The following is a 15,986-nucleotide window of genomic DNA, read 5'->3' as shown; positions in this document are numbered from 1 at the left end:
ATTCACTTCTATCCCTGAATCCACTGATTCAGGGAAGGACCTCTTAGTTCTCTCGGGACAATCCACTTCCTGTTCCCCAGGGATCAGACACTTCTTTCTGGAACTTTCAATTCTCTTAGGTAGTGGAAAATGCAGTGACCATACCTGAGCAGATGACTCATGCGTCTTTAGAGTGCTCACAGTTGTTCTTTCCCCAGCCCAGGAAAGGGCACTTCCATAAGTAGGCCTCCTCTCCTGTGCACACCAGCTCTGTCAGCCAGATGGGCCCCATCCCTCTCCAAATTGTGCATAGAGAAAGAAATTGAAGGCCACTCCACAGCCCAGCTGTCTGCACACCACATGGGCATCTTTCAGGTCCCACCTGTCTCCACAGACAGTGCCCCAGGAATGCTGGTGAAGAATCTCCACTCTGCCTGCACAGCGACTGCCACCGTTCACCAGGCGGAGCTGTGGGCTCTCTGAGGAGAAAGAATCATGTCAATGGTTGTATTTACAAAGAGAATGAGAAGGGTTCTTTTTTTGGGGTGTGGGGTGGGGATTGAACTCAGGGGCACTCGATCACTGAGCCGTATTCTCCGCCCTATTTATATTTTATTTAGAGACAGGGTCTCACTGAGTTGCTTAGGGCCTCAATTTTGCTAAGGCTGGCTTTGAATTCAGGATCCTGGTGCCTTAGCCTCTGGTGCAGCTGGATTACAGGCATGTGTCACCAGGCTGAGATGCATTCTTTTGTCATGTGGTAATCCCTCCCCGAATTGAGCAGTTGGCAGACCTGTTTTCAGAATATAGAGCTTGCTGTGTAAAACATGGAATCATTCATTATACTAGGGCAGCAGGTAAGTCTCAGTTTCTACCATAACATGTGGGAGAATTAATTGTGAAAGAATAAGAAATGAATTAAACACAACTTAATTGAGTGAGTAGTCTCAGGTAGAAGTTATTATGTAAATTGGATCATAGTAAAACTTGTTATTGGTAAAGTTTGCATATGATGTGACAAAACAGTTTGAGAAATGCCAAGATTCCTGCTTTAAGTAGCTGAAAGTGTCTTTTCTAAATGATTTCTAGGAGTTACTGTAATGAGCCAGTATCTGAATTGGTTTCTTATAAACCACATATACTTGAGTACTCATGGCCTGAGATTTGGAAGGATCAAAGAATAGGGGATGAGGTTGGCAAATGGGGAAGAGATCTTCAGAAGACTCAGGTGACAGCCATGAATGCAGGGGAAAATGTAATTATATAGGCATTAAGACTAAAAAATGAATGGATCATAGACAAACCATAGTTAACACTATATATTTCACTAATGATTCTAGGCTTCATAGTTCAAATATGGATATTTAATTTCAAAATTGTGTTCACTTTAGGTAGATTGAGCAACCTCCCTGAATAGATTATGTCAGATACTGACATTGCCCAAATACCCTTAGGAATTATAGAGTGTTACTTGTTCCCCCAAACATATCTAATCTGTACTTAGACTTCCTGCCAGGAGTTCTTGATAAGGAGGCAAATAGCAGAATAGAAGTACACTTTTTTGTGACTGTGTGAGTGAAAAGAGTCAGGGAACACAAGGGAAACTGTATTTTGAGAAGAGAAAGAGGAAGAAAATTGTGAACCAATAAAGAAATGACAAGAAATGTTAATGATATGGGGAAGCATAAAGGCAGCCCAGAGAAAATTCCAAAGCAATTTACAACTTCAACTCTAGCTGTCTTACATGCTAGGAGAAACACATGATTCTTGCAAGCTTTAGATCAAGTTTGGGGAGTTGTTTTGACAGGGACTGATTCCTTACAACAGGAGAGCTTTAGAGAAGAAGTTCATTTAATTGCTTAACAAGCTCTCAGAGTTCTATTACTAGGAACCATCTTGAAAAGGGTCCTATTGGCTAAAGTATGCTAGGATTATAAAATATGAATTACCCATAAATCAGGGTCCCTGGGTCACCCCTCTACAGTGACAAGGTGAAGGTAGTGAGCACCTACAGTCTCAAATAGGAAGACTGACTTCCACAAACATGCTTAAATAGCAGCAGAGAAAGGAGCAGAGGCCTCATTGATATGTAGGCCTTTTCTATGTGTAAAGGAGTGATTACAGGTCTGAGAGCTGAGACAACATCTGGTGATTCACCCCATTCCTGTGCCACATCTCTAGGGTGGAGCTCAGGGTTTTGATTGCTTACACAACTTTTCACAGGCATTCCAGAGATTCACCTGGCTAGGACACTTGGCATGCCCCCATGGGCATGAGTTCCCTGGAGCAGAGTGTTTCTATCAGTTGTTTCCAGAAACTGGTGAAGGAAGGGCTTGTGGTGACTTTATCTTTTGCTATGTGCCCAAGTTTGCAAACAGAACCCCTCCAGCATGATGATGGCTTGCCCCATCAATAACCTCCATGGTAGGAAACTGAGGAGCACAGTGCAGGCAGCATATCACACCAAATGGGAATTCAAAAGAACTAGAATTGATTTCTTTTTAGTCTTGTTATCCCATATACCTGGTGGATTCAAATGTTAAATGACTATAAAAGAGGTGTCTTCATGCAAGTATTTTGTGTAGAAGGAATTTTTGATGCATTTTAAAATATATACATTATTGTATTTTCCTTAATACTATATGTTTATTGCATTTTAAAATTCTTTATATGGATCTTTCTCTTTTATTCTTTTTCATCTTTTCTTTATATGTTTTCTTCTTATATTTTTATTCCCCTTCTTCTTAGTTTTGTATTTTCTTCTGCAATCTTCCTTTTTGAATTAACTTTCCTTTTATTAATTTACTTTCCTGTTCATTCTTTCCCTTATCTATTGTTACTGCTTTCATAATTGTTATTGAGTTTATTTGATTTTTATTGTATTTATATAGTTGATTTATGTTTATGTGGTTGACACTCTTTTATTCTTTTTCTTCTTTCTGAGTCATGATGGTGATTAAGCCAAGAACCTCAAGCATGTTGGGTGTGCTTTGCCACTGAGCTATATCTCCAGCCACTTGAGTGAGGTTGTACCTTATTGTAGCCATGACCTAGTCCTGCTCAAGCCTTAGTGCATGTTATGGTTTGGATGTGAGGTGTTCCCCAAAGCTCTTAATGAGACAATGCAAGAAGTTTTAGAAGATAAATGATTGGTTTATGAGACTCTTAACCCAATCAGTGAACTAATATCCCTATGGGAATAACTAAGGGGTAATAATATTCTTGTCTTTGACTGACAGAAGAGACCAGGAAGTTCAGTGTACTTGAAGAAGGAGGATTATAATGGGGCATCATGTTGTCTTCAGAGTAAGAAGAACATGTGCAATCCTGAGGAGAGTGGAAAACTAAAAAACTGATAATGGAAAACACTTGGAACCTGCGTGAGTGAGAATGAAATATCTGGAAAAGGAGCATCAAGAAATGTGCCATAAACAGAAGAGGCAATAGTCATGGAAGTAAACAATGCAACCAAGATCTCAAGCTGGACAGTTAATGATGGTCAATAGTGTGGCCATATACACATATTTGAGGTTGGATGGATACTTCAAAGGGAGAAAGTGAGGAATGGAGAAGCCAGGATGTTATCTCAGTTGTGTTCAAGGATGCTGGCATCACCAGGAACAGGAGACAGAGGAGCCTGGTGACCCTGGTACTGCAGCCTTCCTGGATGAGGGGGAGTAACCAGGTTAGATAGTGGCGCCAACTGAGGTGGTGGTTGGTGCCACATCATGGGGCAAACTTTAATTATCTAGGCATAGAGAAAAAGCAAAGAAATTGTTGAAAATGACAGAGGAAAGCAGGAATATTTTTATTCTAATATTTGGCTCAGAAATATTCTTTTGAATGGGAAGTACAGTGCCTCCCAGTTATAAGTACATCATTGTTTTCAGAGGACTGCCAGGTTTCTATTGGAACACAATATATGAAGAGGACAGTATAGGTCTTAAGAAACTGGAAAATGATAGTCTCTAATCTCCAACAGTCCCCATGGAATTTTTTATGGGAGACAGATGAAGCGGGAATGTTAGTTTTCAATAGCATATGGAAAAGGCTCATAGGAGAGAGAATAAACTAAGACCAGTGGGACTGTGAAGAGATCAATTTAAGAGGAAAATAAGCGGAGACCAGACCCCTCATCTCACAGCAATTCCCCATGATCTGGCAGAGGAAAAAATTAAGAAACAGCTTTTCAACAGGATTGTTATTGGGACCATGCCTTGGAGAGGCCTTTAGCTCTTCTTACCCATCCAGATAATCAGGCATCACTCTCCCACCCTCCTCCTGCTCTGCTTATGAAGGGGTTTATCAGTAACTCAAGGTCACCATGCTCCTCTCACCTCAGTATTTACACTAACCAAATATTCTACTTTCTTCCTGCATTGTTCCTCTATTCCTTCTTTAGGTTTCAACTTAAATATGATTTCCCTTTTCCTCAATGAACATATTTGCACAGCACCTTCCATGTCTTCATGATACTCAAATTTACGTGCTGTTGTATAGCCACACTGATGTGCAAACTCCATGAGAGCATGCACAGTGTTTTCTTCTTGTGTCTTTCCTCCTGCCTGGAATTAAGTTTCTACCTACAAATCCCTCAGTTATTTATCATAAACAAACTAATCTGTAGTGGATTCCAGAGTAAATAGCCCATTGTATTGGATTCCCCAAGTTGTCACTTACTTAATTAAAAGTGTGAGGAAGATGAAGGGTTTACCGCTAACTCCAATTTTCTATCAGAAATAAATGTTCACCATGATACCTATCAAGAGCTGATTGTGTTGGTAGGAACAAGTTGATAACACTTAGCAAGAAATGGGTATAACTGTAGTCTAATCATTCACCTTCTTACTAAGGAAATACAGATTAATTAATGTAATTTAAGGATGAATTAGCCAATTGCTTAGAAAGTTTATCAGCATATAACTTCATGCTCCCATATTTTCTGTTCAGTCTGTCTGATATTTTTCACATAAATAGCTACCATTGCTGGTTTCCTCACATCTATCTTTGAAACAGGATTGCAAGAGGTGGATCAAGTAATGTCTATCCAGTATTCATTTTGTAGCTTATTTCAACTCATCCATTATGTTTGAATATAAGAAACTTCCCTAACAACAACTGCAGGCATAGGACAAACACATAAAAATAGACAGTAGGTCACCTGTACACGTGATATGAACTTCCTCCTCTGGAGAGCAAGATTGGTATTTCCAGGGGTCAGAAGGACACTGCCAGAGAGAGGTATCAGTTTCCCTACAATGGATTCCATCCACCCAGTGGGGTCTAGAAACTTCCCTGGAAGGAATTAAGAAATCTAGAGTCCCAGTGTCCCCACAGCCAAGCTGTCTGCAGACTATGGACAAGGTCATGGGTTCCATAGGGCTGTGGCAGTCGCTGCCCCAGGTGCTGTTGTAGAAAACTTCCAGCCACCCAGCACACTCCTGGTCCTCGCTCACCAGCCTGAGGGCCAAGAACTCTGAAATGGAAAGGAGGATATCAGGGCTCAGTGAGCATGGAACTCCTACTGCTGTTTTTCCTTTATTCCTTAGTAGTGAGTACTCATTGCTGACTCTGCCAAGGAAGTACCCACTAGGTAGAGGAATGGAAGTTTTTACCCTTTAACCTGTTTTGCTAACTTTTACTGCTCTTTCTGTTTTTACCCAAATCAATAGACAGGAACACTGACATTGAGGCTCTGCAATAAGTAAACTTTTTATCTACTCTCTGACTAATCATCTGACGACTCTAGAAAAGGATTGCTGATATAGATGTGGCATAGTAGGTAGGCTCCCTGATCCTGAGAGCCTGTGAATATTTTACCCATTGCAAAAGGGCTTTGCAGACATGATTAAAAAAAGAATCTTTTTGTGGATTATCCTGTATCATCCTGGATTAACAGGTGAGCACAATCTAATCATATCCTTAGACCTGTGTCCTCAAAAGCAGATAATTCTTTCTGGCCCTCGTCAGAGGGAGATGTGTTCATGGAATGATGGTCAGAGGATTGCACTGCTGTTGTTTGGAATAAGGAAGGGGCCATGATAAAAGAAATTCAGGGAACATCTAAAAGCTACAAAAGGAAGAAAATGAGTCTTCCTAAGGCTTTAGCTGGTGCAGCCTGCTCACACCTTGTTTATAGCCCAGACAGACCCAGGTCAGTCTTCAAACCTACACATTGTAAGATGATAAATTTGTGTTGTTTTGAGTCACTCAATCTATGGTAACTTGTTATAGCAGAAATGAAAACTAATTCAGTGGGTCAAGATGTTGCACTCGCAGGTCACAGAAGAGTGATGACTGCATTAAATGGACACTGTAGAGAAGGACTGTGTCAGGGGACAGTGTTGAGAAGGAAAGAGCAGAAGCTCAGTTGCTCCAGCAGGAAATGGAAGGACCTCATCTTCTCCTCTGCTGAAATAACAGGAATTGTAAGATGAGCCTCTTCCTCCTCTGCCCTGTCAACGTCTGCCCAACCCCTGCCCCAGGGCTCAGACACCACCCTGCAGACCTTCCCCTGCCCTCCCCAACCTGTGCACAGTGTGCAGAGCAGACCTGAGCAGATGACCCCCACATCCTCCTTGTGACTGCAGTTGTGCTGCCCCCAGCCCTGGGAAGGGCACTGCCACACGTGGTCCTCTTCTCCTGTGCAGTTCACTTCATCCAGCCAGATGGGCCCTGATCCCTCTCCAAAGTGAGCAGAGATGGTGGCCTCCAGGGCCATTCCACAGCCCAGCTGTCTGCACACCACGTGGGCATCACTCAGGTCCCAGCTGTCATCACAGATGGAGCCCCAGGAGCCCTGCTGCAGGATCTCCACTCTGCCTGCACAGCGACTGCCCCCATCCACCAGGTGGAGCTGTCTGCTGTCTGAGGAGAGACAGGGTCATGTCAGTGGGCATTTACACAGGGAATGGGAAGGCTGTGTAAATGTGTTGCTCACCTGAGCAATTGGCAGTGTGGCCCTCTGAGGCTGCAGAGCCTGCTGGGTCAGACCAGGAGCTATTGCACTGGGGCAGCAGCTGAGTCTGGTTTCCTACCAAATGGGTTAGAGAATAGAAACCTGAATTAGAGTACATAATAATCTAGTGATGGCATTTGAGATTAAAGATATAGCAAAGGAGCTTTAATTTCCTGTCTTCAGAGTTGATCTTCTAATGGAGATTTCTGCCTTTCTTTATGCCAGACTTTTTGTTTTAAGAACACCTAGGAATAAGTTTAGGAAAGTGGAACATATTAGTGCTGCTTGAGAGCATTGCCCAGGTCCCAGGGCAGCAAGACTTTTAGAGTCAAGTTCAAAGAAAAGTGAAAACTAGAATCAGGAATTTTACCCTTTAGGCATTTTTCATTCAAAGTTAGTAAGTGATATTCTGAAAAATCTCAGCATGTTTCCCTCATTTCCCTGGGAATACACAAATATAATTTAGTTTGGACCAAAGAGGTGGAATTCTGTTGAACATCCCGAAATCTTGCATCATACTCTGTGAACTGAAAGTAGAGTTTTTCTTTTACATGGTGTGCATATCTAACCACATCAATCGTTTTTACCTAAGGTGATCTATCCTAAATAAACTGCATAGAAGAGGCAAAATATCTTTCTGAAAGTTTCATATGAAGTGCATCTTGGGTGACAAACGATTAAAAAAAATCCAATAAAAATTTGAGAGTCATGTGTTAGTTTTAAAAGTTAGTAGATAAAACAAGAACCAGTGGATAAGTCTAATAACACTGTAGATGCTCTTTAAAATGGAAATAGTAAGTGGAAAAACATGGGAAAATACACAGTGAAGCACAGAAAGACAGAAGGATAGGAAATATAATAGGGAACTAAGAGACATGGTGAGAGAATCTAACATTCCTAATACTCTACAAGTTTTAATTACTTAAAGCCACAATTTTTTAAAACATTATGGCTCTTTTTAGTTATATGTGACATAAGAATCCACATTTAAATAATCATACAAACATGGAATATATCTTATTCTAGTTAGAGTTACATTTTTATTTATGTACATGATAATGGGATTCACTGTGATGTTTTCGTATGTGCACGTGGGAAAATTATGTCAGATTCTTTCCACTGTTCTTTTCCTATCCCTCTCTCTTCCCTATATAGCCCATTTTCTAATCTGCATTTCTTCCCCTCACTGCCCCCTCTCCTTATTGTGGGTTAGTTTCCACATATCACAGAAAACATTTGACCTTTGGTTTGATAGTGCTAAAGTAAAAATTAGAAAATACATAAAGTGAAATATTTAATACTCCTGTAGTGTTTAAAAATATCCACAAAATCTGTCACACTCTATCCATTTATCCTTCCCTCCAATCCGGACTGACAGTGGTGAGTTGTCAATAGAATGTGGTAAAGCCTGAACAGCTTGACTTAGGAACTTAGCTTAGAAAGTCAGGTCTCCTCCTCTTGACTTAGTAGGATGTTTGCTTAATGGGAAATATACTCTGTAAGGATTATCATGTGGGAGAGAGCATTTGCAGATGGTTCTTTCAGCAACCTAAAGTGAACTTCAAGCTACCAGTCATGTGAATAAACTGTCCTGGATTCCCAGCTTGGTTAAGTCTACAATGACCTCAGCTGCAGATGAGATCCAAGTGCAACCTCATGAGACCACAAGAGACAACTGTCAAGAGCCCTTTCCAAGTTTATGAATTTAAAAATCATGAGAAAAATGAAATGTAATTTTCATTTGAATTGCTATTTTTTGGGGAAAATTTATTATGCAGCAATAACTGCCAAGATTACACTCACTATGAAACACAGAAATCCTACATTCCCCCATGTTCATTGTGGTACTATTTGCAGTAGCTATGGTATGGAATTACCTCAAGTGCTCACTGAAAGGAAAATTTATGAAGTATAGATGATATATTTACAGCCATAAATAAGAATGAAACCCTGTCATTTGCATCAAAACAAATGGAAATTGTGTTTGGTTATGAACTAGATACAGAAAGACAAGTACCCGAGTCCTCTATCATAGTGGAAGAAAAAAAGAGTCCATTGGAAAATAGAGAAGAGACTGCTACAGGGTATAGGTCATATTTATAGTACTAGATATGTCCAATGTGGTCTAAAAATTCTTGTGCATGAATTTAAGAAAGACATTTTGTGATTAATTTTTCTAACATATATAGTTTAAATTTCTCCTTTGGAAAAAGTCAAAGCCAATTTTCATTTATGTATAACAGACTCAAACATAAATTTACATGTTCTCTTATTACTTATTTTTACTTATGGACATAGCTCAAAAAGAGAATATCTCTTAAAATTATTAGTTTGTACTCTTCAAAAATATCATTATGATGGAGTACAAAGAAAATTAAAAGAGTTTCATAGTAAGAAAGATAACTAAACATGAGAACTGAATGCAGCATATTACCATATATTTTTTACTGTGAATAACTTATTTAGGAAAATTAGTAAATATCTGAACAAGACAAATTAACTATGTAATTATATTACAGCAAGTTGGATTTATGGAATGTGCAACAATGCTGTGATTACATATGAAATTCTTGAAAATATTTTAGGAATAATGGGACACATTACATTATCTACCTACTCTTAAGTAATCATTCAGAAAGATTTGATAAATTTAGGCATAAATGGAGCAGGAGAGAATATAATAAAATAGTGGCATTTGGAAATCTGGTCAGGATTACTTGGGAATTTTATAATATCTTTGAAACTTTTCCAGAATTACCAAATTAACATAAATAAATAAAATGAAAGAAAGGAAAAAGAAAAACAACCCCTCACACACATTCAAAAAATAAAGGTGAAAACAATTTGAAGAAATTCCTAGAATATTTCACCAAATGAAACATTAATGGCATCAAACACAAAAATACCGCGGATTTTCCTACTCATTCTGTATTCTGTTCCATTAAATTCTGCTGTTTGTGTATTCTTACAGCAATACTTACTTCCTTAATTATTATAACTTTATAGCATGTCTGAGTAAGTTTTCTTTAAGGATTACTTAAAACCAAAATTCTAATTGTGAAGCTTCTCTTGCCTAATGCATTAATCATACTAGGTCATATGCATTTCACATAAATTTTAGAAACACGTTTATATATATAATATAAATAAAAGCATGATGGTATTTAGGTTGACATTGGATTTGGACGACACAATAATATGGAGACAATTGATTTCCAAGGTATATCTAATTTCTCTCAGAGATTCTGTGTAGCCTTTAAGATGTTTACTTCTAGGTATTTTAGGTGGATAATGTAATGCAATTTTTTTTTGCAACAAATGTTAAAGTGATCTTCTTTGGAGGAGAGGAGGACATAGTGACTGGGGGGATGTGCAGGTGACTTCTGGGAGTCACTGAAGCTCTCTGATGGCCCAGAATAAGAAACTTTACAGAGCTTTCATTCATTGCTATACATTGTTCTCTATGAATTTCAATAAATAATAATGCTTACTTAAAAACTATTCCTCTTTATACCCCTTGAGAGGGCCTGAAAGATGAATGATCATTGAGAAGAATCATAGGTCCCCACAGAATGTTTCTTTTATTATTATTATTTTTTAACAATTTTCCATTTAATATCACTTTTCTGTTTCATGATTAGACCATAATCCTATGTCACATTCAATTTAAAAAAAATTAATTGTTGATGAGCTTTTATTTTTATTTATTTATATGTGGTGCTAAGGACTAAACCCATGGCCTCACACATGCTAGACAAGCACTTTACCACTGAGCCAGAACCCCATCCCAGAATGTCTCACTTTTGAAGTCAGCTCTTCATGCTGTCTGCTCTTAGAGACATGCCACTCAAGTACCAGTCAGCCCTGGCCTTTCTTACCTGAACAGACCACAGAGGCCGTGTTTCCATGGGCACAGGCAGGAATACCCAGGGCAGTCACAGGGCAATTCCACAAGAAGGACTCAGTTCCTGAGCAGTGGAATCGGTCTCTCCAGATCTCATCTCCTCCTTCCACAAAGTATGCTCCCTTTGGGGTGGAGATGGAAACTCTACAGCCCAGCTGATGGCAAACTACATTGGCATTGGCCATATTCCAATGGGAGGCACAGAGTGTTCTCCAGCCTCCAAAGGTCTTCATCTCCACTTGACCCTCACACTGAGAGCTGCCATTTTTCATGAGCCGAACATCTGTATATCCTGGTAGAAGACAGGGTTTAGCAACATCACACATTTTTCTTACCTCCGGTAGAGTGTGTAGGGAGGTTAACATCTTGCTGTGAGTCTCACCTGAGCAGACAAATTGCACAGCCCCTATGTGATAGCAGCTACCTTCAGGACAGGGCACTCTGGGACAGAACCAAAGCCCAGGCTCCTGTCCCTCACACTGGAACTCTTCAGCCCAGATCTGTTTAGCAGGCTTCCTGAATGGCAGGTTTCCCAGGACAGATGCAGCCTTGCCACATCCCAGCTCTGCACAGATGACTTGGGCTGTGGGTAATGTGAAATTTTCATCAGATACTGGAGTCCATCCTTCTCCAGAATTCACTTGCACTTGCCCAGAGCAGTGTCCACCTCCTCCATTCAAACGCACAAATCCTATGGAAGAAATTAACTAATAACATTAATATCTTGGCTTGGAATTAGTACCTACATGTCACAGGCATGCTTGAAAGCTTCTCTTTTCCCAGGATGTAGGGAATAGATTAAACAGTTGGTATTGGAATGGGAATTCCTTGAGCAAGCATATGAAGACAAATTTAGGAGGAATTATAGTCAATTCTGAATTATTGACTCAAGAAATGAACATCATTATCCAAAGTACATGTATGAAGACACGAATTGGTGTGAACATACTTTATATACAACTAGAATTATGAAAAAATATGCTGTATATGTGTAATAAGAATTGTAATGCATTCCACTGTCATTTATTTTTAAAAAATCAATTAAAAAATAAAACAGAAATTAATATATATTCATATAACTATTTGTGTGTGTGGTGCAATACATTTTTTTATTTTCTTCTAATAAATATACTATCCTTCATATTAAAAAGATACCTGTGTGTTTGTATATCTGTCTCTGTCAGTCTACCTCCTTTTTTATGGGAGCTATGACTATTCACTGAATATGAATTGCAGTAAAAAATTACTAGGCTTAATTTTTACAATTTCATCCTAAAAACATTTAGTTCAATGAAAAAATCCCAACTAAGTTAACATTTGTTAATAAAATAAAAATTCCATATGTATCAAAAACTGATAATTTATTTTTCATTTAGGGATGAGGAAAGAGTTCACTAAATAGTGTAAGAGTGAGACGAAACCAGGTTATTTAGAGTAAAATAATCAGGGTTCTTTACATCATACTTCCTGTTATAGAAAACAGAATGATAATTTAGAAGTATGATTGCAGAGATTTGAGCCTTTTTTGCCTTTTTCTTTTATTTTGAGGGTTTATTTTGTTATTAATAACTAGAGTTAGAAAAATACATTATGTATCTATCTAAACTAATCAGGAAGGGATTTAAAGTATGGTTCAGACATTTGAGCAGACATCTGGCCCCAGGTATGGAAGAGTAATGTAATAGTAACTTTATGTCATGAAGAAGTTCAGCAGGGAATCCTTGATGAAGAAAATAACATGATCAGTGACTGTCTTTCCAAAATATGCCTTCAAAATAGAATGAATATCAAAAGCATTAATCTAATTTATTAAATTTTTTACTTAAAGCATTATAATTAGAATGCTTTCATTTCTGTCTGGAACTGGTGTATTGACATCAAGTGTGAATTTGTAACCTTGTGACTACAAGGTCATTTTAATTTATGTTATTATTACAGAAGAGTGGTGACAATGTACCTTACTTAGGAAGTCAAAATGAAAATACAAAATTTTGAGACTACCATGTTAGCTGAGATCCAGCCCAAACCACCACATTAGCCTTTGGTGCAAGAACACCCCTTCCAACCAGCAGAATACAGCAGGAGGTCAAGCCCATCGGCCCAGATACACTCACACCAGCCTTGGGGGCCCAGGCACAGAGCAGGCTGTATCCACCCCTTTCTCTACAAGGCAGACACTCACCAGAGCCTAGCCTCTGGTGCAGGGCTGCCCCCTCTGACCAGCAGAATACCATGGGAGATCAACCCCAGTGGTCCAGATCTACCCACTCCAACCTATGCAGGTCCCAGATCCAGGATGCAGTAGCATCTATTGAGGGACAACAGCAGGGTCTGGAAGCCCAACATCAAGGTGAGGTACAGACAATCTGTATGGGTACTACAAGAATATAGGGAAGAAACTAATATCTCAGACCCACACTGCAAAAAAGGAAGACACATAGACAGAATGAAAAAAAAAAAAAAAGAGAGGAAAATGCCCCAAACAAGCCAGGACACTATAATAACAGACTCTATGGACAGTGAAGTTGATGAAATGTCAGAAATGTACTTCAGAAGGTTTATAATTAAAATGATCTGTGAATTAAAGAAGGACCTAAACAAGCAAATACAAGCAAAAATTGATCACTTCAACAATAAGAGAGCAAATACAGGTAGCAAAAGATTACTTCAAGAGAGAGATATAGACTCTAAAAAAAACATCAGAAACCTTTGAAATGAAGGATACAATAAATCAAATAAAAAAACTCAATAGAAAGCATAACCAACAGACTAGATCACTTGGAAGAATGAATGTCAGATAATGAAGACAAAGTTTACAATTCGGAAATTAAAGTTGATCACACAGAAAAAGAAAGTTAGAAACCATGAACAGAACATCCAAAAATTATGGGGCAGCATCAAAAGACCAAATCTAAGAGTTATTGGGATAGAGGAAGGCACAGAGTTTCATACCAAAGGAATGCACAATCTCTTCAGTGAGATAATATCAGAAAAATTCCCAAGCATGAAGAACAAATTGGAAAACCAAATACAAAAGGCTTACAGGAAACCAAATATACAAAATTACAACAGATCTACACCAAGGCACATTACAATGAAAATGCCTAGCATACAAAATAAGGACAGAATGTTAAAAGCCACAAGAGAGAGGAATAAGATCACATATAGGGGGAGACCAATTTGCATCTCAGCAGATTTTTTTAACCCAGACCCTTGAAGCCAGGAGATCATGGAACAACATCTACCAAGCTCTGAAAGAAAATGCCAACAAAGAATCTTATATCCAACAAAGCTAAGCTTTATATTTGATGATGAAATAAAACCCTTCCATGATAAACAAAAGTTAAAAGAATTTACAACTAGAAAGCCTGCACTACAGAGCATACTCAGCAATGTATTACAAGAAGAAGAAATGAAAAAAAAATGATGAAAATCAGCAGAGTGAGGGATTATATTATAGGAAAATCTAATTAGTCACAGTATATTTACCAAGTCACAGTAAATATCAAAAATAAACAAAAATGGCAGGAAATACAAATCATGTTTCAATAATAGCCCTGAATGTTAATGCCCTAAACTCACCAATCAAAAGACATAGGCTAGCAGATTGGATCAGAAAAAGAGACCCAACAATATGCTGCCTCCAAGAGACTAATCTAATACAAAAGACATTCACAAACTGAAGGTGAAGAGTTGAAAAAAATCATACCACTCGTATAGACTGTGGAAGCAAGCTGGGGTTTCCATCCTCATATCAAATAAAGTAGACTTCAAACTAAAATCAATCAAAAAAGTTAAAGAAGGACACTACATACTGCTCAAGGGAACCATACACCAACAAGACTTAACAATTATAAATATATATGCCCCAAACAATGAAGCAGTTATGTTCATCAAACAAACCCTTCTCAAGCTCAAGAGGCAAATAGAGCATAACACAATAATATTGGGTGACTCTAACACACCTTTTTCATCACTAGATAGATCTTCCAAACAAAAGCTGAACAAGAATATTATAAAACTCAATAATACAATCAATAACTTACACTTAACTGACATATATAGAATGTTCCAACCTTCAATGAGAGAATATACTTTCTTCTCAGCAGCACATGGATCCTTCTCTAAAATAGACCATATACTATGCCACAAAGCAATTCTTAGCAAATATAAAAAAGTAGAGATTCTACCCTGCATTCTATCAGACCATAATGGAATGAAATAAGAAATCAATGATAAAAGAAGAAATAAAATCCACTCCAATACCTGGAGACTAAATAATATGCTACTGAATGAACAATGGGTTACAGAAGACATCAAGGAGGAGATTAAAATGTTTTTAGAGGTGAATGAGAACACAGATACAACATATCAAAATCTCTGGGACACTATGAAAGCAGTTCTAAGAGAAAAGTTCATTGCATGGAGTTCATTCCTTAAAAGAAGAAAAAGTCAACAAATAAATGACTTAACACTACATCTCAAAGACCTAGAAAAAGAAGAACAAATCAACACCCAAAGCAGCAGAAGACAGGTAATAATTAAAATCAGAGCTGAAATCAATGAAATTAAAACAAAAGAAACAATTGAAAAAATTGACGGAACAAATAGTTGGTTCTTTGAAAAAATAATTAAATTGACAGATCTTTAGGCATGCTGATGAAGAGAACAAGAAAGAAAACTCGAGTCACTAACGTGATAAAAAAGAAAATATCACAACACACACTACAGAAATACAGAGGATAATTAGAAATTATTTTTGAAAACTGTACTCCAATAAAATAGAATAGATTGAAGGCATCAACAAATTTCTAGAGTCATATAATTTGCCCAAATTGAATCAGGATGATATACACAATTTAAACATATCAATTTCAAGTGACAAAATAGCAGACACTATCAAAAGCATACCAACCAAGAAACGCCCAGAATTGAATGGATACACAGTGGAGTTCTACAAGACCTTTAAAGAAGAACTAATACCAATAGTCTTCAATTTATTTCAGGAAATAGAAAAAGAGGCAGTACTTCCAAACTCATTCTATGAGGCCAATATCTCTCTGATTCCAAAATCAGGCAAAGACACATCAAAAAAAGAAAACTTCAGACCAATATCTCTAATGAACATAGATGCAAAAATTCTCA

The 15,986-nt window shown here is 38.0% G+C and overlaps 1 protein-coding gene across 1 annotated transcript in view; it reads right to left on the bottom strand.

Annotated features, from left to right (window-relative positions):
• Positions 1–252: 252 nt before the first annotated feature.
• The window catches only part of LOC107154875 (antigen WC1.1-like), a 23,965-nt gene continuing 8,231 nt past the window's right edge, over positions 253–15,986 (bottom strand). Inside the window, exons 2-7 of the mRNA XM_015500609.2 lie at positions 11,224–11,532; positions 10,816–11,133; positions 6,920–7,012; positions 6,532–6,846; positions 5,141–5,455; positions 253–458 (exon numbers count right to left, since the gene is read on the bottom strand). Coding sequence (XP_015356095.2) covers positions 253–458; positions 5,141–5,455; positions 6,532–6,846; positions 6,920–7,012; positions 10,816–11,133; positions 11,224–11,532 — 1,556 coding nt within the window. The remainder of the gene's footprint in view (positions 459–5,140; positions 5,456–6,531; positions 6,847–6,919; positions 7,013–10,815; positions 11,134–11,223; positions 11,533–15,986) is intronic.

The sequence above is a fragment of the Marmota marmota genome, unplaced genomic scaffold (assembly GCF_001458135.2).
Source record: "Marmota marmota marmota unplaced genomic scaffold, marMar, whole genome shotgun sequence".
NCBI lineage: Eukaryota > Metazoa > Chordata > Mammalia > Rodentia > Sciuridae > Marmota > Marmota marmota.
This window is presented reverse-complemented; position numbering and strand designations above follow the sequence as displayed.